General features: G+C 41.0%; 1 protein-coding gene across 3 annotated transcripts in view; it reads left to right on the forward strand.

Annotated features, from left to right (window-relative positions):
* The window catches only part of HS1BP3 (HCLS1 binding protein 3), a 37,413-nt gene continuing 12,220 nt past the window's right edge, over positions 1 to 25,193 (forward strand). For all 3 annotated transcript variants that reach the window (XM_081330658.1, XM_081330659.1, XM_081330660.1), the window contains exons 1-4: positions 1 to 137; positions 5,989 to 6,154; positions 11,237 to 11,444; positions 12,237 to 12,441. In XM_081330658.1, the coding sequence (XP_081186784.1) occupies positions 97 to 137; positions 5,989 to 6,154; positions 11,237 to 11,444; positions 12,237 to 12,441 (620 nt within the window). In that variant the 5' untranslated portion in view covers positions 1 to 96. The remainder of the gene's footprint in view (positions 138 to 5,988; positions 6,155 to 11,236; positions 11,445 to 12,236; positions 12,442 to 25,193) is intronic.

Raw genomic sequence — 25,193 nt, forward strand, 5'->3', positions numbered from 1 at the left:
CTGTCCCAGGCTTACGCCAGAAGCAGCTGAGAGGCAGAGCTGGAGAAATCCTGCGCCTTGCCCGGCACGCGAGAAGCTACGGAGGGCAGGACTACCATGCAACAGGGCCCGGCGCCTACCGTGTTCGTCACCACGAGGTAAAGAAGACGGCGTGGAGTGGGAGCGTTGTTAGGGCGCACCCTGTTGTATCTATCACCTTCCCCGCTCCCCGACGCTTTTCAGCAGGGTTCGCTCCGGGGACGGGAGAGGCGGAGGGGCGTTGGGAGGGGGGGTGCAGGGAGGGAAAGAGACCGAGACAAGGAACTGCCTGGTACCGCCCCTGGGAACAGCTGACTGAAGCCAAGAGGGGGCCGGCTCGGCGGAGTTGAGAAGGACCAACTAACCCAGGGGTAGGCAACCTCGGCTCTTTTATGACTCATGGACTTCAACTCCCAGAATTCCTGAGCCAGCCAAGCTGGCTCAGGAATTCTGGGAGTTGAAGTCCATGAGTCATAAAAGAGCCGAGGTTGCCTACCCCTGAACTAACCCGTCCTTCCCCTCCATCGGCCCTATTTTTCTGACCCAGGAAAAAAAATCTCCTGGCCCGCCCCTCATTGCATTCCTTTCTACGGCGGTTGGGCGCCTCCCTTTGCTTGAGAGCAGGGGGTAGGCAACCTTGGCTCTTTTATCACTCGTGGACTTCAACTCCCAGAATTCCTGAGCTAGCCATGCTGGCTCAGGAATTCTGGGAGTTGAAGTCCACGAGTCATAAAAGAGCCAAGGTTGCCTTTTCGCCGCTAGGAGGAGCTGTTACTGCGTGTCTCTCTCTCTCTCTTTCTTCGCCTTCTCCCCCCCTCCCCCCCCGCCCCTTTTCCTACAGATTTCTTGCCTCATCTCCTTAAGGCTGGCTTTTTTTATTAAATCCGCCGAGAGGTGTTTTTCTACCCATAATGCCGTTCCCACCCCCATCCGTTTGCCTGTGTGTTCTGGGGGGAAAAAAGCAAGGAAGACAGAGCCTTTGGGCAGTACAGGTAGTCTTCGACTTACAACTGTTCGTTTAGTGACTGCTCGAAGTTACAGTGGTGCTGAAAAGAGTGACTTGTGGCCATTTTTCACACTTGCGACCATTTGCAGCATGCCCATGATCACGTGATCAAAATTCAGGATGCTTGGCAACTGGTTCATATTTATGACTGATGCGGCGTCCTGGGGGTCACGTGATCAGCCTTTGTGACCTTTTGACAAGCAAAGCCAATGGGGAAGCCAGATTCACTTAACATCTGCGTTACAAACTTAACAGTTTGCAATGATTCACTTAACAACAGTGGCAAGAAAAGTTGCCAAAACTCACTTAACCAATGTTTCACTTAACAACATATATTTTGGGCTCAGTTGTGATGGTAAGTTGAGGTGTATTCTTTCTTTCTGAAAAGTCTTAGTCCGCCCACTTGCTTTTGGTCTCTCAGGTTACTGTTAAAAAGCGCAAGGCCAGAAAAAGAAATAAGTTTGCAGCTCTAGGTTTTGCCATTTTTATGTTGCCTTTCTTCTTAAAAGTAACTTAAAAATAAGGCTTGTGGTGCTCATTTGTATGAAGTCAAAGTTGTGTTGTAACGGTATTGCTAAAATTCAACTCCAATTTTTTTTTCTTTGCCATCTTTCTAGCTGTTTCTTTATTGTGCTTCCCCAAAAATCTGTCCTGAAAGTGACAGCAAGCTGTCCTAGCAAGCTCAAGAGACCGTTTCTTTTAAGGAAACAGTTTCTTTGGTTGCTGAACTACAGTTCCCAGCATCCCTCACCATTGCACTGGATGATGGGGATTTAGGCTCTGCAGTATTTATAGAGTGATGATTTCTCCCCTTCCGAGCTGTGAGTTACTTCATTCCTTCAGTCCAGTGATTTCCTTTATGTGTTGTAAACTTATACATCATATATGGAAGCCAGTTTGGTCTACTAGAGCCAATGTAGTCCTGTGACTAAGGCACCAGGCTAGAAAGCAGGGGACTGTGAGTTCTAGTCCTGCCTTAGGCATGAAAGCCAGCTTGCTGACATTGAGCCAGTCACACACACTCAGCCCAAATCACCTCACAGGGTTGTTGTTGTGGGGGAAAATAGGTGGAAGAAGAAAAATAAGGCAGGATATAAGCAAACCTCTGTTAAACTAATGGGCTGATATTTATGCATACTGTGTCTGCATTGCTTATAATACTGAAAAAAATGAATAGGAAATTTGGGTTAATTCACTAGGTTCCCTTCCTCGTGGCTGTACTGCCACTGCCATTGGTATTTGCTGGAGAGAGCTTCAGCTTGCAGTCTCTCAAGGGGAGAGAGAGAGAGAGGAGAAAAAAATAAGGGAATGGAAAATACAGGTAACTTCTTTACATGTAGTTAGGCTTAAGGTGAAGATGCCCTCAGGACACACTATAAGGTGGCGTAAACAGATAAATTAACTTTGCCAGTTATCTTGGCAACAACACGGACAAAGGTTTGCCACTGCATTTTCTGAGATGTTTTTCTGCTTCTATCCTAGATCTAACCAGGTCGGTATGAAAGGGCCTTAGTTGTGAAATACATACACTGACATACTAAAACATGCAGGTGTGGAAAACAGAACTTCAGAGTCCAAATGGCACCATGCAGGAGATGCTTGTATCACAAGATAGGTGTATGTGGAGGGGTGCAGGTTCTTGAAAGAAGTGATTTAAGAAAGCAACATTAGTTGTTGTTGTTGTTGTTAGTTGCGAAGTCGTGTCCGACCCATCGCGACCCTATGGACAGCGTTCCTCCAGGCCTTCCTGTCCTCTACCATCTTCTGGAGTCCATTTAAGCTCACGCCTACTGCTTCAGTAACTCCATCCAGCCACCTCATTCTCTGTCGTCCCCTTCTTCTATTGCCCTCAATCTTTCCCAGCATTAGGCTCTTCTCCAGTGAGTCCTTCCTTCTCATTAGGTGGCCAAAGTATTTGAGTTTTAGCTTCAGGATCTGGCCTTCTAAAGAGCAGTCAGGGTTGATCTCCTCTAGGACTGACCGGTTTGATCGCCTTGCAGTCCAAGGGACTCGCAGGAGTCTTCTCCAGCACCAGAGTTCAAAGGCCTCAATTCTTTGGCGCTCAGCCTTTTTTATGGTCCAGCTTTCACAGCCATACATTGCAACTGGGAAGACCGTAGCCTTGACTATACGCACTTTTGTTGACAGGGTGATGTCTCTGCTTTTTAGTGTGCTGTCTAGATTTGCCATGGCTTTCCTCCCGAGGAGCAAGCGTCTTTTAATTTCTTGGCTACAGTCCCCATCTGCAGTGATCTTGGAGCCCAGGAAAATAAAATCTGTCACTACCTCCATTTCTTCCCCATCTATTTGCCAGGAATTGAGAGGGCCAGATGCCATGATCTTGGTTTTCTTAATGTTTAGTTTCAACCCAAGTTTTGCACTCTCCTTCTTCACCCGCAACAAGAGACTCTTCAGTTCCTCTTCACTTTCTGCCATTAGAGTGGTGTCATCTGCATATCTTAGGTTGTTGATATTTCTTCCGGCAATCTTAATTCCAACTTTTGATTCATCTAGCCCTGCCTTTCTCATGATGTGCTCTGCATATAAGTTAAATAGGCAAGGCGACAGTATACAGCCTTGCCAGACTCCTTTCCCAATTTTGAACCAATCAGTGGTTCCGTGTCCAGTTCTCACTGTTGCTTCTTGGCCCGCATATAGTTTTCTCAGTAACATTAGTTACTGATTCCCAGTTTCTTATTTAATGAATGTTCAGAAGGAAATCAGTTTATGTAACTCTTCAGCCCCAAAATAAGCGTTGGCTTCTGTTGTATAGCACAGATTTATGGTTGTTGGATTATCCTTTATAAGTTCTAACATCATTATTTCTATTAAAAAAAATCAAGATCATGCAATATATTATTTCAAGTGATCATATACAGAGTTGGATGAAATAGTTCTGAATCATTTTTGTCTTAACAATCTGATAATAAATATTAAGAAAAATAAGGAATGGGCTATGCTCTCTAAATAGCCACTGAGGTTTATGTTCTTATAACACATTTACATAAAGTTGACCAAATCTATCTCAACTTTGACTCCTGAGTTTTGAGGGTCATAGAATCCTTCTGTCAGGGAATAAATTAATACCGTATTTTCCGGCGTATAAGACGGCTTTTTAACCCATGAAAATCAACTCCCCGGCTGAGCGCATGCGTGCGCAGGACTGCCCTGCCGGCTCCCGCCCGACGCCGGATGGCTCCGCCGATGCTGCCTCAAGAGGGAAGAGCGTGAGGCGCCTGCCATGGCTCCCCGAGGACTCCTTAGGAGCTGGGGAGCGCGCGCGTGCGCAGGTCTGCCCTGCTGGCTCCCGCCAGATGCCAGCCTGCCCTGCTTCCTCCACAGTGAGAGGGGAGGGCGTGCCTTCCCGGGCTTGCTGATTTTCCGGCGTATAAGACAAAAAATCTTGAAAATCATCTCAAAAGTTGGGGGGGGTCGTCTTATACGCCCAGTCGTCTTATACGCCGGAAAATACGGTACTTCCCTATCAGAGGGTGATGGACCGTGGTTCATATGACACATGGTAAACATCAGGTAAAAATGAACAAAATCAAGGCATATTCTACTGTATATAAAACTTTAATCAGGAAGCAAAAAGAAACCTAACTGACTACATCTTCTCATCAGACAGAATACAAAGAGAAGAAAAAAAATAAAGTGAGAAAACTTTTGTAGACATGCGCACTGAACAGCAGTGCTAGGCATGAAACCATAACATGGCTGGACATGTGACAATCACCTTGGTTACATTGATAAGATTACTATGCAGCTGGCAGAAAAACAGAGACGTGCGAAGCTGACAAACAGAAAAAAAAACGCAGTGACACCTTCCTTCCTTCCTTCCTTCCTTCCTTCCTTCCTTCCTTCCTTCCTTCCTTCCTTCCTTCCTTCCTTCTCCCTTCCTCTTATATCTCATCCTATCTCACACAATGACTCTAGGCAGCTCACAACAATCCATAAAACATAGCTGAAAATGTACCCATCCCCCATCCAGGCACCAGACCATACCTCCTTAGAGTTCAATCCTCCATTCCAGCTCAGTGTTTGTGGGGAACAACCAGGTCTTCACAGTCTTCTGGAAGGCTAAAAGGGTAGGGATCCCGCTGATTTCCAGTGGGAGGCTGTCCCAAAGGTCTGGGGCAGTCACTGAAAAGACACCACATCTAGGTCCCAACATATGGCGACATTTAAAGGAGGGGACTATCTAACCTCATTGGACGGACAGCTATCCTCAGAGAAAAGTGATCCCAGAAGTAACCTGGGCTTTAAAATGATAATCAGCACCATGAATTACCTCTGGAAAAGAAATGGAAGCCAGTGCAGCTAACTCAGCATTACCATTGCCATTACAGTTGTGAACTGATGCAAAGCTGTTGTTAGAAATTTTCGGTTACTTAGTTTATACTGAATGCCTCCTTATGCACCTATGATCATACATACTGATTATGTGGAAAGGAAGAATAATGACAGAGGCATCACTATCCCTTAGTGTCACCAATCTTGCCTGGTGGCTATGAAACTAAAGCTATTTCGACACCTATCATATGCACTACCTTTTTAAAAAATAGATCAGATGCTTTGTATTGGCAGAAAGTATTATTTTTGTGTTATTGTGGAGCATCAAAGAGACAAATTTGCCCTAAGTAAAATAGCTTCACATTTTCTCTTTTTTCCCTCTCTTAAAAACTTCAAATTAGGCAAAGGTGTGTTTTTTTTCCCCAAAAGGCAGCTGGACTTCGTATTGTCCAACTGCCTTTTGAAAAAACACCTTTGGGAACCATGACCTGGATGACTGAGAATCTTCATACTCAAATTAGGTAACTATCCCAGGTTACTGCAGTAGTTTTTATTTCTAAATGATAATATCTCTTTTCCCCCCAGTCTCAAAACCTATGAGTCAGCAAAAAACAGTGTCAGCATGAAGAGAACATGGTCCATCTTTGAAATTCATGTTTTTACCTCTGCAGACCTCTTCAGAACAGCCATACAGGAATAGATCTGTCAGTCCCAGAGTATCAAGAAATACGAGGAAAGATGATGTCTGGACATGTGGAATATAATATTTTAGTAGTTACCCAACTGGCTGTGTTCAAAACTGCCAAGCACAAACCCGAAGACAACGTTCAGTTTATGGTAATGAAATCATTTGTAAATGTATTTCGCATCTAATTTTATTAAGAGTTCACATCATAACAATGAAAAACCAAACTTATTAATTTTATTCCAGACAACATACTTGAAAAATGTATTATGAAAATATCAGACCAAGAATAAAAAAACACAAAATAAAAAGGGGAAAAAAACACAAAATACAAATGTAGTAAAATCATTTATTTGTTTATTCAAATTTATTTATTTGTGATTTTTGAAGCTTCATAGGAAATGGCAGTGCCACCAAAGTCCTTCCCCATGAGGCACGTGCCTGGCCTAGTTCTTAGCAAAAGAGTAACACTGGATCTGGGCTATATCAGGCAGTATATGATGATTGGATGCTTTATTGCCTTGAAACCCGGGTTGTTGGGGGAATTTTCCTCTGATATCCTTACATTCTACACGGAAGGATATTGCTTGTTTTAGTGGAGCAATACTCAATCCTGTAAGATTAAATCTGAAATTTTAAATCCCACTGTAAGAGTTACAAGCTGACTTGGTGTTACTCTTTACATAGTACATGCCGTAACAAAGACAACTAAAAGTCCAAAGTTAAGTTTTACTAACTTGGAAGTCCTCCAGCTGTTTAGACTTCAGTTCCTAGAATTCCCCAGGCAGTATGGCCTTGGCTAAGAATTCACAGAGCTCAGCCAACCAGAATGAGCAAGAGTGTAGAAAACCATTTGAAGTACTACGGATGGAAACTAACCAAAGAGAACCAACCTAGAACTAAGGAGAAATTTCCTGACAGTTAGAACAATTAACCAGTGGAACAACCTGCCTCCAGAAGTTGTGAATGCTCCAACACTGGAAGTTTTTAAGAAGAGACTGGACAGCCATTTGCCTGAAATGGTATAGGGCAGAGGTCCCCAACCTTTTGGGCTTTTGTATCCGGTAAACTGCTGGTCAGATTAATAATTATTACATTAATAATTTAAATTGATAAGATTGCCCAAGTGAACTGTGTTATAAATTTAAATTATAAATCTGTACATATTAAGACAAAACCCACATAGATTACATTAGTAAGGAAAATAAGAGGGCCATAATCATGGGAAACAATCATACTACAACTTTATTAAACACAATCCTATTCAGATGGATACACACCTCTTCCTAAGCCACAGCTTGGGAAAAAAGCAAGGCTTTCAAAGTTCTTTGATGGGTTAATACTGTTGAGTCTTTGATGCTGGAAGCCTTCCGGGTTGCGTTTTATGTATTGCTTTTTGTTGTATGCTGTTTTGTTGGGTGCTTCCCTAAGCCAATTAACGAGCAATATGAGTTTGGGTTTACTTTAATTGGAGAAATATTTGTTACACTGTTCTAGATAACCAGAACTGAGGAAGGACTTCTCAAAGTGCTGTTTTCAGTAGTAGTGCAAGATCCCAAAATGCAAAGTACGCAACACTACAGAGTAGTGTCATGGCTTCCTGTTTTACACAGCTTGAGAAACACCACTCAGACCATAAGCACCTTCTGCGAGGCTATTTCATTCAGCTGTTTTGAGATGAGTTTGAAAGACATGGATTTTCTGTAGCAAAATGAAGAAAATCCAGATTTCCATTCTTTTGATTGGGATAACATGGTCAGTTCCACTAGAGGGCACTCGAACACTGTTGAAACTCTAGCCCTGATGGCAGGATGTCAGTTTGAAATCTGAAGTAACGATTTCATGCTAGACAGAACCCTTGACCTTTCTCTGACAGATGGGTAACATTTTGCTCTCATTTGAAGCCAAAGGCTTTCCTACGTTTGTATGTAACTTAAGTTTATTTTATAACAGAAGGCAAAAAGGGGTTTTTATAATGTTATAGAATAAGTTTTAATTCGGCAAACAAGCTACAAGTTCAATGTTTGAAACAAAGACTGGACGTTTGTTTTTTTCTCTGAAGAGGTGAATGCTGTTCTAAGCTATTGGATGCAATATGGCTCAATACAATGTTTAAAATACTGCTCTGTCTTTGCTTTCCCTCTTGTTTAGTTGCCTTTTAGCCACAAAATGGCTGCTCCTTCAGTTAGCTTTGTAAACCATCAATGGACAATGGAGCCTTATAAAAAGTGTATGTTCTTTATTCAGGGTATCCTTTGTGAACATTGCTGGATTTAATAGTAACAGATAACTCCAGAAAGAGGCAGTACAAATCAAACAATGTCTTAGCTTAAGGAGACCTTCTTAAACAGCCTCTCTCAACAGGGTTCTGCAGAACCCTAGGGTTTCACAGGAGATCCCTTATAGATGTGGGGGGGGGTGTTAGTAGTGTGTGTGCATATGTAACAAAAAGCATTGTTCTTTTAACTCTGTGTGCCACAGAGAGCTAAAATTTGCAGTGGTGGGAATTTTTACTCACCGTGACTCTGCTCACTTATCCTGCAAATGTCCTGTGAGCTGTAGATATAATGATTTTTATGAATTGTAGGGGGTTCCCTGAGACTTGAAAATTATTTCAAGAGCTCCTCCAGGGGGAAAAAAATTGAGAAGACTGGGCTAGCTAGGGCCTCTGGTCTAATTCCTTGTTCAGTGTAGAAATCCATAAAACCATCTTAAGCAAATACCATCCAGCGCTCTCCCAGTGCTCACCACTGCTTAACACTTCTTACTATCAGGAAATTCCTTGGTATTCAGCCTGAATCTTCCTGTTTGAAAAGATTTTAAACCATTGGTCTTTATCCTGCTTACTTTTAGCAGAGAACAGGTCCCCCCCCCCGCTTTATGAATGTGATATCTTTTAGATATTTGTAGACTGCTGTCATATCACCTTCTAATCTTCCCTTTTGCAATCTAAATGTGTCTGATATAATTGTTCCTTTTTAGAGGATTGCTTCCTGAACACTTATCCTAGTTGTTCTTCTCTGAACCCACTCCATTTCTCTTTTAAAGTACAGTTTCCCCAAACTAAGTACAAGACTCCAAGACAGGCCTTTCTAACAGTACAATAAAGCTACTACCTCCTGTAATGGATGCAGTGTGCCCATGTTTCTATGCATTCACCTTTTCAGCTCTTGTATTCTATATGCTTAGCCATGTTCACCCTGGTGATATTTCTTACATACACTACTTACAAAACCATACCTCTAGAGTTCTGTACCTATGCATTTGATTTATCTTTACCCAAATGCTGGACTTTATATTTATCACACTTGGACATAATCCTGATGGAAGAGACTCAGGGCTTAATCTGTCAAAACAACTTTGTAATGTAATCTAAGGCAAAACTCTTGAAGTTTGCTGCAAACAGCGAAAGTGATAAATACCCTCTCCATTCCATTCTGTAAATTATTTATGAAGCCATGTTTTAGTCATGGAGGCAAAAATGGCCTTTTGGGCAGTAGTTTTTCCCCCCTCCTTAATCTGCAACCCTATCCTTTCCTTCTTTTCCTTCTGCTTCTCCCTTGCCAAGGCAACGGAGGATAGGAATGGAGGAAGTTTGTCTTAGCTTCTCTGAATTCTGAAAAACCTGACTGACCGCTCACTGCCAGAAGCAAAATATTTATTTATGATAGCCTTTTGTATCATTCATTTTTTCCCCTCCTTTTACTTTTGACTGTGGCTCTCAGCATGCCATGTTAGATGGAATTAGTGCTGTCTTGCAAGACTCTTTGCTGAGCATATTCCCCACCTAAAAATCTATGCAGAGCCTATAATCCGTAGTATTTTATTCTACTTCCTGCTCCCAAAAGATGCTTAATGGGGGAATCGCCCATCTTTTGTGGCAAGGGTAGGTAGCCCACATGATCCCTTAACTTCGTCCCCTTTATTGCAGCTCACAGAGACCCCATGATTCTGCCAGCAAGGTTCCATGGAAAGGCTGCTGAATATATTTTAATTAAATCTGTAATGTTTTAAATAGTAATAAATCTGTTTTGCCCTTGATATCATTTTTTTTAAATAAGCAAATTCTCCAATTTAAAAAAAAGGCAGGAGACTGAAAATATTAGTCCTTCTGATGATACCAGATTAATTCTGTTTGGCATGTGCCACGGATCTTAGCACTTAAAAAAAAATAAGATTTTGAATATTTCAGGTAGTTTTGGGACATATTTTGATTTCTCCCTCATACTAAGAAAATCTAGAAATTTAGAATTCATTTTCAACTAACCAGCTTGTTTTCCATGCTTGGTTTTAAATCTGTTGCTCAAGCTAGTAACACAGCTTAAAACTCCTATATTCACTAGTATGTTCTTTGTCTCTGGATCCAAAACAACCAATAGCTTGGGCATCTGATCACTGCCCTGATACTTGCCAGAACTCACAGAGGCATAAATATGATTACGTTCTTTCAGTGTATCATCTTACTGTAAGTTGCAAGTGGACTATAATAGTGTTTATTCTTTGGAATTATTATATCCTGATGTCACCAATATTTAGAATAATTTCTCCGTCTCATCATCAATAGTTGGAAGCTTCTATTAGATCTTTTAGATGCCTACCAAAGACCCATTTCTCCCAAACCTTTCCTCTAGGTCAGAGGTCCCCAACCTTTTGGGCACCAGGGACCAGTTACTTGGAGAGAGGCTTTTCTGTGGATCAGAGGGGGCATGGTTTCATGTACTGCCTGCATCCTGCAGATGGGACTTTGCTTGTTTGTGCAGAGCAGTTGCTGGCATGCTGCAGCCCAGTACCGGTCCACAGACCAGGGGTTGGGGACCCCTGCTCTAGATGTTACAATCATTCCGAGAATATTAATAGTCCAGTGTGCTGAAATCACCAAGTTCACGTGCTGCAAGAATGGAAATCTACAGGAAGTGGCACAGATCTACAGTATTTTTGTCACCCACAGCATCACTCACGATTGGCACCTTTAGTTGTGCGTATATTTTAAAATACAAACTTTAAAAGAGATCTATTAAACTGCTGGGAGGCTTAACCCATTTATGTAGTTTACTCAAAGTCACTGAGATAAAAACTGAAAATATTGACCCTAGTTATTCCTGGCCTAAGGTAGTTGCCCATATATGATGTGTGGAAAATATTGTACTTTTTTCCCCCAGAATTGTTAGTCTGATCTGTTACATGTTTATGCCTGTCACTTAAAAAACGAATATTTTTTTCTCCCTACATTGCAGGTTTCTAAGAAGTACAGTGATATTGATGAGTTTTATCAAAAACTTGTCACACGTTATCCACAAACCTCTCTGCCCCCCTTGCCAAGAAAAGTGCTTTTTGTTGGAGAATCTGATATTCGAGAACGAAGAGCTGCCTTCAATGAGATTATGGGATTGATTTCTAAAGATGTGGCTCTTGCATCGAGCCCTGAGTTACTGGAATTTCTGGGTAAATTAAAGCAAGTTCTTCACACTGAGTGGAATTTTAATAAATGGATCAACTCTTGGAACTTTGCAAAATCAGCAAAATGCTTCCACTTAAAACCTATGTTAAATTCTCATTGTCACAAATAACTAACAGAGGATACTTTTGGTTTGCTTCCCTACAAATATAATATTACAAATACACAGTAATATGCTGTCTGGATGCGAGAATGTTAGTTTCAAATTGTTTTCCGGGGGATTTGGTAGTACAAAACTATGGTTCAAAAGTGCCTTAAGTAAAATATATCTATTGCCACAAATTATTTATATAGTGTAGAAATGTGCTGTTTCTCCCATAAAAAGGCCCATTTTCTTCCAGTATAAGAATACTGGGTAGCTGTTGGTGATACTCATCTAGAGCAGGGGTGTCAAACTCATCAGCATTGCGGTTGCCCTCAGGGGGCCGGGTGGGTGTGGCCAGGGTGGGCGTGGCCTACTGGGTGGGCGTGGCTAGAGTGCGTATGGCCTACTGGGTGGGTGTGGCCAGCTCTACATTGTTCGCATCAAGGGTGCCTATGGGGGCCTGGGCAGGAGTGGGGCAGATCTGAGAGTCTCTGGCAGGAGGAGGATCTCTGGGCCAGGGCCAAGGCAGTGGGGGCCGTTCCCTCACTTTCCAGGATGGTTTCGTGGGCCACATGAAACCACTTCGCGGGCCAGATCCGGCCCCCGGGCCTTGTGTTTGACATGCCTGATCTAGAGAAACAATAGCTGTCTATTGCGCACTGCTGCATTAATTTTTCTCTGCCTCTTTTTACAGGAACCAGATCCACTAGTGTCACTGATGTCAAGAGTAAAAATCTTCCCAAGAAGGAAGAAGAGGATGACGAAACCGAAGGATTTGATTTTTTCAAAGAGGAAAAAATACCTGATGTCATTTCTCAGTTCAGTTCATTTCAAAGCCAGGATGCCAAAAAGGAAACAGAAGAGGAAGAGAATGATGTGGATCCACTTGGTGTCCTCAAGTATGCCTTTTCAATTTTGTTTTTTTCCTTTTCCAAATCTATTGTTGTAGTTGTAAAACTCCAGATGACCATCAGGCAACCCCAAAGTGTTAGGTTTTTTTTTCCCCTGCTCTTTGCTGTCATCAAAATTTTTGAGTTTTTGCAGCCCAAATAGCCAAAGTGAATTCAGAATTAATTGCTTAAAAAGGCATTTTAGAACCCCCAGTAGTTGTTCTGAGGATTACTAAAAGAAATGCAAAACAACTGAAATAAAGGGAGGGGGAAGCGTGCACTTTGCATACTGACTGGTGAAAGTTCAAACAGCCTTTGGGTTATGAACTTAGTACTCATAAATTAAACGATTACCAGTAAAAGAGTTGGAGCAAGTTGATTATTTCACCTCTTTTGTAAGCCAACACAATCAAGGTTGTGGACAAACGGAATAAAAATGCAGAAGAAAAGAAAGACATACAAATAATAGAAATCATCTACTAAATGGCCAGTAGAAACCTTCAATCTTTTGCAAAAGCCTGGTGGAATGGTATTGTTTTAACAGCTGTACAAATTATCAAGGGGAAAGGGATTGCTTGAACTTCCAGGGGCAAGATGTTTGATATATGAAACAAGGTAATTTTCCATATTTTATGGCAGCATCGCTGCCCATCAAATATTTATGTATTTACACTCACAAGCACCCTTCCAGTCTATAGCAAGTCAAAAAAGCGATTGCAATATAGAAATATAACAACAATAATATTTTTTTAAAAACTGTCAAACTCCACCACCCATTTCTGTAACTACAACAATAAAAGACACATTGATGACAGGTCTTAAATAAAAGCCCTTCTCAGCCACTCAGTTTTTAAAGCTTCTTAAAAGCTTGGTAGGGATAAAGCTATCTGGATTTTTAGTGGGAGGTGGTTCATTGATTAAAACAACAGACATTTCTCCTGGATTTCACACCTCATGTTGGGGAGGAACTTTAAGCATCCTTATGTTACTAGATCAGTAAGAACTACTTGAAGTCAGTGGCTGGGTAGGTATCCAAATGCTAAGCATTGCAGGGCTTCAAAAGTTAAAGCCATTCTTAAACTGGAACACTGAACTACTGTATACCTGGAAGCACTCCGGCAGAGTATTGGTATTAATATGTGAACATTAGATCTTATTCAAAATGCAAGCTTATACAGCTTGCAGAATACAGAATAACAGAGTTGGAAGGGATCTTGGAGGTCTTCTAGTCCAATTCCCTGTCCACGCAGAAGACCCTACCATTCCAAACAAATTGCTGCCCAGTCTCTTCTTAAAAACCTCCAATGATGGAGCTTGTACAACCTCTGGAAGAAGATTTAGAATTTAAATAATTAGTCCAAATAAACTTTCTGATCTAAAAGGTATAGAAAAAATTATTATTCTGGGATCACCTGCAGCAAAGAAGTAGCAGTCTTTTTCAGAATTTAACTTTAAGGCCATATTTTTTAGAGAGACGTGGGACTCTCCCTTGACTGTATAGACATGTTCTATTGTATTTTTATTGTATTGTATTTTTAATGTAACAGCCAGAAGTCCCTAGTAGTAATAGTTTCTATCCCCCCCCCATTTTTAAATTTTGCTTTCTATTTTTCTTTTAAAATCTCTTATTCTTTGTTGAATTTTTTATTTCTTGCTTTTCAACTTTTTTGGCTTTGAAAATGTCTCAGTTAAACAAACGTTCTTTTTCTTTGTAATTTTTCAAATATTGGTTTGTTAATATGCAGTTTTTCTAATTGTGTCATCTTTAGTCATTTTGTACAAAGTAAAGGGCCTCAGATATCCTACTAAGTGGACATAGATGCCTACTAAATTAGGCAATTTAAAAATTGAAATTAATTGCTTTTATGAGGAGCTTATATGTTTCCTACACAAAAAAGATTTCCATTCTAAATTAGAAGAACAAGTATATATCAAGTATTATATTAGTGGAAATTAAAAATCTGTGTGAGATAGAATAATTTAGATTAAGAGTCACTAAATTTGTGACAGGATGAGAAATAACTGAGCCAGAAGGATATTTTTTAATACTTGTGATTGAATATTTTATTAACTATATTGCATTTGTTACTATGGCTCTAGTAAACATTACCCTGTGTTTTGAATATGCTTTTGATTTATCTGTGGATTAGATAACTATGACTAGAAATTTGAATCAGGTTTAGATCCTTTTGATACATCAATGCCACTCCAGCTAAATTTAATTCCTGTACATGGAAAGTGTTAATAAGCTGATATTCTGAAGTTTAATTTGATGGTTTACAGCATTTAATCCTTCACAGCATGATGTGTATGGGCATATTCAAATTCAATTCAGGCTTATTTCCCATTTGATTATTTTTTCAGTATTTCACTCTTAAGTGATTTGTTATGTGGAACTGATGGTTATTGTAGGAGAAACATTAAAATGAATGCAGTGGGAATTGGGTACTTCATCATCATTGGCATCCTTCAGTCTCAAGAGACTATGGTATCGTGCTCTGGAAAGAGGTCCTAAAGCAGCATCTGGTGTGGCTAAAAAGGCCAACTCGAGAGTGACAGTCCCTTCCACACTGAGGGCAGATACAGTCTGTCCCCTGTCCAGCCCTCAGATTTCGCTAGTTCCGGGACTGGCTCTTTGCCTCAGCCTGCCGCACAAGTGTCTCTTTGAATTGGAGAAGGCTATGCTGCATCTTTAGCCTCCAAGCTGAGCGATCAGAGATCAAGGTTTCCCAGCTGTTAACGTCCATTCCCAAGGCCTTTAGATCCCTCTTGCAGATATCCTTATATCACAACTCTGGTCTCCCTCTGGGGCGCTTTCCCTGCACTAGTTCTCCATACAGGAGATCTTTCGGAACATTAAAATGAATGCAGTGGGAATTGGGTACTTAAGTGTATATGATAAAACAAGGGGAGATAGAGTCACCTGCTCAAGAATGAAGGGGTGATGAATGAATGTTGAACCAGTACAAAATATAGTAAATGCCTTGAGATAATTTGGTCATCTAAGGAGAAAGAATAAGAATGAAATACAAAGCAATTATATGAGGAAGAATAAAGTGAGGGAAGGAGAAAAATTAAGGAGGCTGTGGCTGGAGGGAGTTGATGAGATCTCCAAAAAGAGAGAGGCCCCCCAAAAAAAATCAATTATAAAATGGTATTAGAACATAGAATATAGAATAATAGAGTTGGAAGGGACCAGTCCAGGGGTCCCCAACCCCTGAGCCGCAGCCCTCTAACTGCCTTTGTGGAGTACAGGGTTAGTCTTGTACATAACAGCTTTACTTTAAAAAAACAACACCTTAGAACACTAAAAAATTAAATAAGCAAGGGAAGGAAATCTGGTTGCCATCAAGAAGGATGCCAATGTGCCCATTGGTGTTCATGACACCCAGATTATTCTTATGTTATAGAGTTATAGAAATAATAACTGAGATACAGAAAACATTAATTGGATGCCTTTTCCTATAATATAAAATCAAACCTTTCTCTTCTGAATTCAGGATTTTCAAATAAATATTAATATTAGGTCTAGTAAATGTCTTCATGTGGGTATCAAAAGCTGCAATGAGAATAAATCAAATGTTACAGTTGCATGCAAATGTTCAGGTAGTCTTGATCACAGTCTATGTTTCAATAAATCAGTACTGTGTTAGAACAGAAGCTGATACAACCTCAAGATGGAACAGAATTAAATATGATGTCTTCATGCATATAATTTGTAAGTTACCTAAGTGCTTTCTCCGGTGAATTCCTCCGCCTGACATAGTCAAAATGAGTGGGACATGGTTTTTGTGATTTTGATTTAGTACTAGTTTGTTCTTATGATTATACAGTTAATAATAAGGGAGGCTGAGAAAGATGATTAACTTGTTAGGCCTATAGTTAACCAAAAGAAGACAACTCCCTGGTTAACAGATATTCTCAACTTACATTGCTAAGACACAGGAGTTACACGAAGTTCTTAAAATGAAAGCAGAATCGGAAGAAAAAAATTCACTAGTATTGAAAACCAGTCTATTTTGCCAAGCTGAACCTCTAGGTCGCTGCAAGCGATCTGCTGAAACGTTTAGCAGACATTAGAGTAGATGTCTACAGCAGGGGTCCCCAACCCACAGTCCGTGGACTGGTACCAGGCCTCAGAATGCCAGCAACCAGGCCGCACAAACAAACAAAGTCCCATCAGTGAGATGCAGACAGCACACAAAACCATGCACTCTCCGGTCTGTGGAAAAACGTTTCTCCACGGAACTGGTCCCTGGGGCCCAAAAGGTTGGGGACCTCTGGTCTGCAGGATCACTATAGAACAACAATATGCATAGGAAATGTATCTGAAGGAAATCTTTTCTCATGTTAAATTGTCTAATTTTTGCAGAAGAAAATATGCTCGATATGCTTAAAACATTTTGGAACAAAGTACTTTGGACAAATGAAACGATTGAACAGTTCAGCCACAATCAAATATAATAAATTTGGAGAAAAAAAAGGGTGAAACATTTGAAGGTAAGAATAGCTTGCCAAATGTTAAGCACAGCTCAAATATTTTTTTGGGTTGTGTGGCATACGGTGACATATACAATACTGTGAGGTAGGAAGAAGAATGGATTCAATTTATCCTAAAAGCTAACGTCCCATAGTCAGTAGAGAAATTGAAGCTGGGAAGAAAAACAAACAAACTGGGAATGTCTTTACAATTCCCAGCCTTGAATATTATTGAAAATCTCTAGGGATAGTCTCAAACATGTAATGCGTAAAAAGAGACTGAAAAGTATGTCTGTTCTAGAAGAGTTTTTTTAAAAAAAGTTAAAATATTTCAAAAGCAAGAATAGGAAGATAGTTACTTCATTCCAGGTAAATGTTTTATGCTGTTACCTTACCATGAGTTCTTCAGGCTGAAAGAATATGCAAACTCTGCATCTACATATTCATTGTTACCTTTTGAATATTTAAATAGCCGCAAGTAAATAAAAGCACATTCAGATTTGTGTAGAGACTTGTCTATTTAACATACTGATTGACCAGGGAGTTTGAACATTTGCATGCCACCATACCAAATTGGTTTTATTCAGACTGTGACGTTTGTTGCTTAAGAGAAGATATTTAGCCTTACGTTACCATTTTTTTTAAAAAAAAATGTTTAAATCAGCCTCTGTTGCCAGCAGATAACATGTAGATGGTGAAACTATTCAAATACTCAGCCTTATTTTTTTTTTCTCCAGCTCCATCAGGAGCAGATGTCTGAGTACTCTGGGCACCGTTTAAAAGATACAGAAGATGGCCTCCGTGATCTTCTCTATTGATGTAGAGAGCAATGAGGGAAGCCTCCAAGAAGGTCAGGTGCCTCAATGTAGATCAGACATGTCAAACACAAGGCCCGGGGGCCGGATCTGGCCCGCGAAGTGGTTTCATGTGGCCCGCGAAGCCATCTTGGAAACAGTGAGGGAATGGCCCTCACTGCCTTGGCCCTGGCCCAGAGACCCTCCTTCTGCCAGAGACCCTCAGATCTGCCCCACTCCTGCCCAGGCCCCCATAGGCACCCTTGATGTGAACGATGTAGAGCTGGCCACGCCCAACCAGTAGGCCATATGCACTCTAGCCACGCCCACCCAGTAGGCCACACCCACCCAGGCCATACCCACCCGGCCCCCTGAGGGCAACCGCAATGCTGATGCGGCCCTCAATGAAATTGAGTTTGACACCCCTGGTGTAGATAGTCCCTGTGGAGACACACTTTCTTCCAAGTTTTCTGAGAGGCAGGGCCAGTGACCTCTGAAAGCACGCAGCAAGGGTGTGTGCCAAACTGATAAAAGCAACGTTGTGGCACTGCACTGTGAGATCCACCCTTTTGTACATCTGGTGCACCATCACAGAGGTGCACAAAGAGGGCTGAAGCTTTCAGCAAGTGCAGCGGTGCCGCTTTCATCATTCCTGTGGCTGCCGATGAACAGGCTTAAGCGAGACAGAGAGGCTTTGGCGGAAGAGGGCTCAGGAAGCCCTTAGAAGGCCTCTTGGCAGTTTGACAGCCACGATTCATTTCAAGGGAAGCAATTAATTGCATTAGTATTGATCAATTCTGTTTTGAACAAGTGCCTCGCTTTTAGCATTTGGTCATCACGCTGTCCTAAGCAATCTTGGCTTTTGAAGTAGTTTCTAGGCCATTTTAAATGGTGGAAGGAAATGGGAGAACAGGCTTTTTGTGATAAATTTATTCAGTGACTAATATCCTGGATGATACCCTAAATAACAAAAAATAGAAGATTGTCTCGATGTGTAAATTGAAGTCTGCATCTCTTTAGCTCAGATGTGCTTGTGTTTTTTCAAGTAAGGTTGCTGCAGGATCTTTTTTTATTTTTGACAACCAAGTTACAAGCCAAGTTCTGAAGGTGGGCTGGCCATTATCTAGGGCCAAGTGACATCAGCCCTGGCCATTCTTCCAATCCCAGCCATTTGTCAAAACCACCCCTGTTGGTTAGCAGCTTTTATCAATTATGATTTTCACTTGACCTTGGCTTCTCTCTTTCTTTCTAAGCATGCGTTTTTATCTGGCATTCATGCAGGAAAAATCCTCATAAAAATTATAATGGAACCCTTAGTTTGATCAAGATGCACAAAGTAAGTTTATAAGCAGTTTCTCTGCACAGTATTCTATCTCCAAAAATAAGGTATTGTAGAAACTGTCTATAAACAGATACCTCCAAAAATAGGAGACATCAGGATTTATGAAGGTTTTCTGAAAAAGGAAACACACATGCCTTTCATGAAATGCGGTTGTTTGTTAAATTTGTACGCCACCCAACTCCAACAATGCTGGCAGCTTACAAGTAAAAACTTACCGGTATATATATAAAAAAACAAAGAATAAAGAATGGATGATAGCAAAGATAATAAAAACTGGGCAGGAAGGAGGGAAGGGGAGGGAGGAAGAAAAGAAGAAGGGATGGGGAAAGGGAAGGAAAAAAAAAGAAGGACAGGAAAAGAAACAGAAATGAAATACAAGAGGGTTTCATGCGCTCTCCCTAAAAGGCCTGGGAGAGGAGCCAAGCCCTCAAGTCCTTTTGAAACACCAGCAGGCTGGCAGCCTTCTGGATCTCAGAGGGAAAGCTGATTACAGAGGGCAGCCACTGCTGCAGACAAGGCACACTTCCGTGAGTCTGGAAGGAAATGTTTTCAGCCCTGACAGATCAAATTGGCTGGGCAAATACTACGGGCTGTGATTTCTCCAGATCCCCTGGCGAGTCATAAAGGTGTTACCAGGTAAATGGTAGTTTGTGTCATACTCAACTCTTGTGTCTTTGGGCTGAGTCACACTGATCCTTTGGACAGTAGAAAAGTAGCTGCTGACTATTATCTTTTTTTGGGGGGGGGGAAATATTTTGCTATTTTCCAATCTAGTCTACAGCCCTGAGATTTTAGCATAGTTTCCCATCCAAGAATCACCCAGATGCGCTTAGATTTTCTCACAAGGTAATGAAAATGTTGAAAGATACGTATTTATTTTATTTTATTTTTTAAAATTCCATTTATATCCAGCCCTTCTCCGAAGACTCAGGGCGGCTTACAAGCTTAGCAGTAGCCTTCATTCTATGTATATGCCTGCTTATTAGGGCTTTCACACCCCTCCCAAGCGGCATTATTACAAAGTCAGCTTAATTGCCCCCAACAATCTGGGTCCTCATTTTACCTACCTCGGAAGGATGGAAGGCTGAGTCAACCTTGAGCCTGGTGGGACGCGAACCTGCACTAATTGCAGGCAGCTGGTGTTACTTAAGGAGGCATTAGCCCACTGCTCCACCAAGGCTTGAGTGCTGATGAGGCCTTGGTTTAATTTACACAACCCAGTAAGAGCACAGCAAATATAGAAATACTTCTCCAGGCTATTTTTTGCTTTGTTTGTTTGTTTGCTCCTTACAGTGAATTTTGCCATTTACTGTAAATGACAGTTTCCGTAAGCTGATAGGCAGAATGTATCTTGATAATGGAACAGTGGAAAACATCTACATGCCAATTCACAATAACCCAATAATTTTTCCCTCTGTGTTGGAAAAAAACAACAAACAAAACTCCCCCAGGTACCAGGTAAAAGCAATTATCACAGAGGTATGGTGATTTTACAAAAATTGCCCTGAATATAGATGATACTTCCAATTAAAAAAAAACACCCATTAGAGTACGCGTGCAGGAAGTTTGTTCCTGCAGTGCCAAATAGTACTTTAGCCCCAATTAACTCATTATTTCTTCATTTGGTCTCAAGGGAATACTGTTCCTACAGTGGCAAACACTTTTTCAACCCCAGTTACTATTGTATTATTTTGCTGGATTTACTCCTTTAGAGTTTAAGGAGAGAATGTATGCAGGGTGGGGAAATAGGAGAAATAATACATGAATAAAACCAAGTTTGTATGCCTTGGCATGTATATTTATCAAATTTATATAGTTGTCTATTTCATCAGTGTAGCAGAGTGAGCGCCTGTTACTCGTCCCAGCTTCTGCCAACCTAGCAGTTCGAAAGCACGTAAAAAATGCAAGTAGAAAAATAGAGACCACTACGGTGGGAAGGTAACAGCGTTCCGTGCGCCTTTGGTGTCTAGTCATGCCGGCCACATGACCACGGAGACGTCCTTGGACAAGTGCTGGCTCTTCAGCTTTGAAATGGAGATGAGCACTGGCCCCTAGAGTCAGAAACGACTAGCACACGTGTGCAGGGGAACCTTTACCTTTACTTTTATTTCATCAAAAGTGACTCTGAGCAGCACACAGCCGTCTACATTAAGAAATAAATAGTAGAAAACAAATATACAAACCCTTGGGTGAAATGAGAAGTTGTGCAAGGTCCCTCTAACCACATTTGCCACCAAAGATGGTCTAGTCCTGAAACCTAAAGCCTGCAAATCCAGAGCCACTTAATCTTGCCAGGGTTCAGCTGAAGCCTGTTCCCCATCCAGAACCTCACAGCCTCCAGACACCAGGACCAACATTTGTGGAATCACTTAATTCACCAGAGATGGAGACATACCTCACTGATGATACCTCACCCCATGGCAATGGATGAGTTCATGCAATGGCCTCATGTAGGTGCTAAAAAAAGTGAGGAGAGAGCACTTGGACGCATAGTAGGGATCAAGGCTTGGATCCTCCTCCCTAATATAGCATATTTAATAATGTCCCTTTTTTTCAAACCTGACATGTTGGCAGAATTACCATCTTTGCTTAGCTTGAGTATACTGCAAATAGGCGCGAAGCATTTTTTTTCCTGCTATGTCTTCATGGTTTTGCCTTCATCTCATCCATAACACATACTTGAAGTAGCTTTAAGTCATCCATAGCTGTACTGAGGTTTCCTTACTTATCCAGGTGCATCTGTTGTGCTTTCTCAGCTACTCCATCCTGAGTGTAACCACGTCAGTTCCTATTGGCCATTTTAGGCTGATTCAGACCTGGCCACTCTGCCTTGACCTTTAAGTGCTATTTTCCATAGCTGTTCTGGTAGGAGGTCCTGTGCCCTATCTTTGCATCTGCAGGAGACATGGCTGTGAAAGAGAAATTAACAGCTGTCTGGAAATGAATGATCATCAGGTGTGGTATTTTTAATGTCAATAAAGGAAGATGAGAATTTTTGAATGAGAAGTAAACCCATATTGACAAATGATCTAGCAAGCATTGCTGGGTTCAGGAAGGGAATTTTCCTCCCACCATCACACATATTCCAGAAATGAGGGATTAGAACTAAAGTATCAAGGTCAATCCAGGAAAGGTGGCAATCCTATATTTGGGCCCGTAAATATCTTTTTTTAAGTGTTCAGAAAAGAAAAAGGACATGCATAGCTTTGCTTTGTTACAACTTTTAAACTAAAACAGCAGGAAAACATATTTTTATAGCTGTTACAGCTAGTATATCTGAAGATAATTATATAGTGAGCTAAAGGCCCATCAGTTGTAGCATTACATTTCCCCCCAAACATTTCAGCCTCAAAATAAATCTCATTTCCAAGGCCTATCAAAACTCCCAGCAAGCATTTTTAGGGCAATAATTTTAAATGTTTAGGGGAGGAAAATATTTCTCAATGTCACTGATATTTTTTTTTAAAAAAAACAACCACAAAAACAAAAAGGCTCATCCTTGCAAAATGCTTTAATGTCCTACATTTACTTTTTTTTACTGTTGTGTTTGTCCTTCCATGAATTGTGTTGCAAGCTTGCTTCTTCAATTGCACAAACTAGGAAAATGTGAAATTTAGAGAGATCAGTTACTTGTTCAAAACTATAAATTCTGCTTAGGTTAGGGAGTTTGCCTGTCAAAATAATTATGTTATGGTCTACAAAAACAACAACTGAGTTTACAAAAACATTCATCAGCTGCAATATATCAAACTTTCAATGGTAGATCTCTCTCTCTCTCTCTCTCTCACACACACACACACACACACACACACACACACAGAGAGAGAGAGAGAGAGAGAGAGAGAGAGAGAGAGAGAGAGAGAGAGAGAGAGAGAGAGAGAGAGAGAGAGAGAGAGAGAGAGAGAGAGAGAGAAAGAAATTCTTTCCTCCATTGACAAATAGCTCTAGAGGTTCACAGTAAAGATGAGTCAGGTGAAGGCAAGTCAATTGTATAAGGACAATTGGGCAGGCGGTTCAACTAGAGAAGACCTCCAAGGTCCCTTCAACCCTATGATTCTATCAGAAACCTTGTTCCTGTCATCTTTTTCTACCTAGAGAAGTTCTTCTTTTGCGTACTTGAGGAGGTAACTATTTTGCTAAGCCACATCCACTGGCAGCCCATTTGGGGTGGGGACAGGGTTGGCTAGAGAGACAACCACAAATTCACATTTGCTGGTAGCTTAAATTCTACAGCTGCTTTTGTAGGCATTCCACCTCTCTTCTTTTTTTTCCTGTAGTGTATTTAGCAACTATCAGCCAGTCTTTTGCAGCTTCATATGAAATGGGACAGTGTGATACCATGAGATGAAGCTTGAGCAAATGATCTTGGGAAAATGTTTCTTTGAGTGGATTGGTGATACAGTGGAAGTGGTTAATGGGTTTTGGTTTTTTGTGTTTTCTTTAACGAAATGCAGCTCTTTTGAATACTACTTCCTAGACATAGAAAATGAGTATGTTAGGAAAGGCCGATCTTTGATGAGGTGAGTCTTTAGTCAGAACGACTGATGGTTTGGGGATTTGGGAAAAGAAAAAGTTGAATTTTGAGATGTTACTGTGCTCTAAAGCAGGTCAAGCTGGGGACAGCATTAGCAACTCCTTTGCAGTTGGTGAGCAACCTTTTTCAAAGTACAGACAGAGATGTGCCGCAGCAAATTTGCTCGAACCCATGCCTTCTTTCTTCTCCGGCTGTAGAGCTGGGGCGGGGAGACCCTGAAGCCTCTTTTGTCTGAAGGGATCGATAATAATAGCATGACTCAGCTCTTCCGCCCCAAGAATTCCAAATGTGCATTACCTCATCCAATGCTCCCAGGCTTCTGCCTGAGGAACAGGAAATGGGTTGAATCATTCAATTCACAGAGCTCTTTTGTTGACAGTAGAAAGTGTTAATGGGAGTAGATTTCAGTTGCCTTTTGTTCATCCCTCCCCTTTCCCTTTCTAATAAGATTCGATTGGGTTGGGCTTTTGAAAGCCTTATTCGTAGTATGTAGATAGATGATTGTGAATATATGCGCTCCATCTTACAAATCAAGTCATTAAGGATCTTCGCTCCTTCCGGCGCAGGTTAAAGACCCATTTATTCGAACAAGCTGGCCTGGCCTGATGGGGGAACCTTAGGGTTTTAATGGGTTTTACATTTTGATTGTTTTAATTGGGCAATTATTTAATCTTTTTTAACTTTTGTATTTCTATTTATATGCCCTGTTCACCGCCCTGAGTCCTTCGGGAGAAGGGCGATATAAAAATTCAATAAATAATAATAATAATAATAATAATAATTAAAACACATTGGAATTGATGTGGCCAGTACTCTTCTGGTATATCTAAGTATCCTTTGCTGGTTGTCACTGGCTTCTAAAGCAAGGAGTTATTGGAATGCCTACTTTAGCTCTTTGTTTCAGCTGGATTTTCCCTGCTTCTGCTGCCATACAAGCAATATCACTATGTAACAGCAGCAGGCAACTAGCCGTAATACAGTGCAAATAAATGCTTAAATGGAGAAATCATCAGTTAAATTTATTTCAGACAAAGGTGGCATTCAAGAGCGTGAGCCTGACCCCAATGCAGCAGGTGATTTGTCTATCTGGCCAGTGAGTTGAGACTGGGGCTCTGAAACAGAAATTTGCAATTTCTTTCCTTGGAATAGTTCATGTCCCATCTCCTACCACACTTACTTCAGTCTGTCATTGCTGTTACCCTTCGGTCAACCTCCAACCTTCTCAGCTACCAAGTACCCCATGTCAGATAATAACAACCAACCGAAAGTCAACTAGAAAAGAGATACAAACCTAACTAACCCCACATTGTTTCCCCACCATTCTCACAATGGAACACCTCCAACATGTTGTTTTCTTGACTTTTCAGTGCTTGTTTCCTGGAAAGGGGATCGCACTGAATATGCTATAACTTACCTTTCAGTAAATGTCATTTGGCTTGTAAATTCAAGCTTTGTGTTGCCCATTTTCCTTTGTCTTGTTTCAAAAAAGCATGCTTAGAATGGCAGACTAAGTACAATGCAATTCCCATGGTTTCGATGTGCCAACACAGACTTAATTTACATTGTAAAATCTTAAAATAAGTCTGGTTCGTTGACACAGTTATGTTTATCT

The sequence above is a fragment of the Vipera berus genome, assembly GCF_964194415.1.
Source record: "Vipera berus genome assembly, chromosome: 1".
Lineage (NCBI taxonomy): Eukaryota > Metazoa > Chordata > Lepidosauria > Squamata > Viperidae > Vipera > Vipera berus.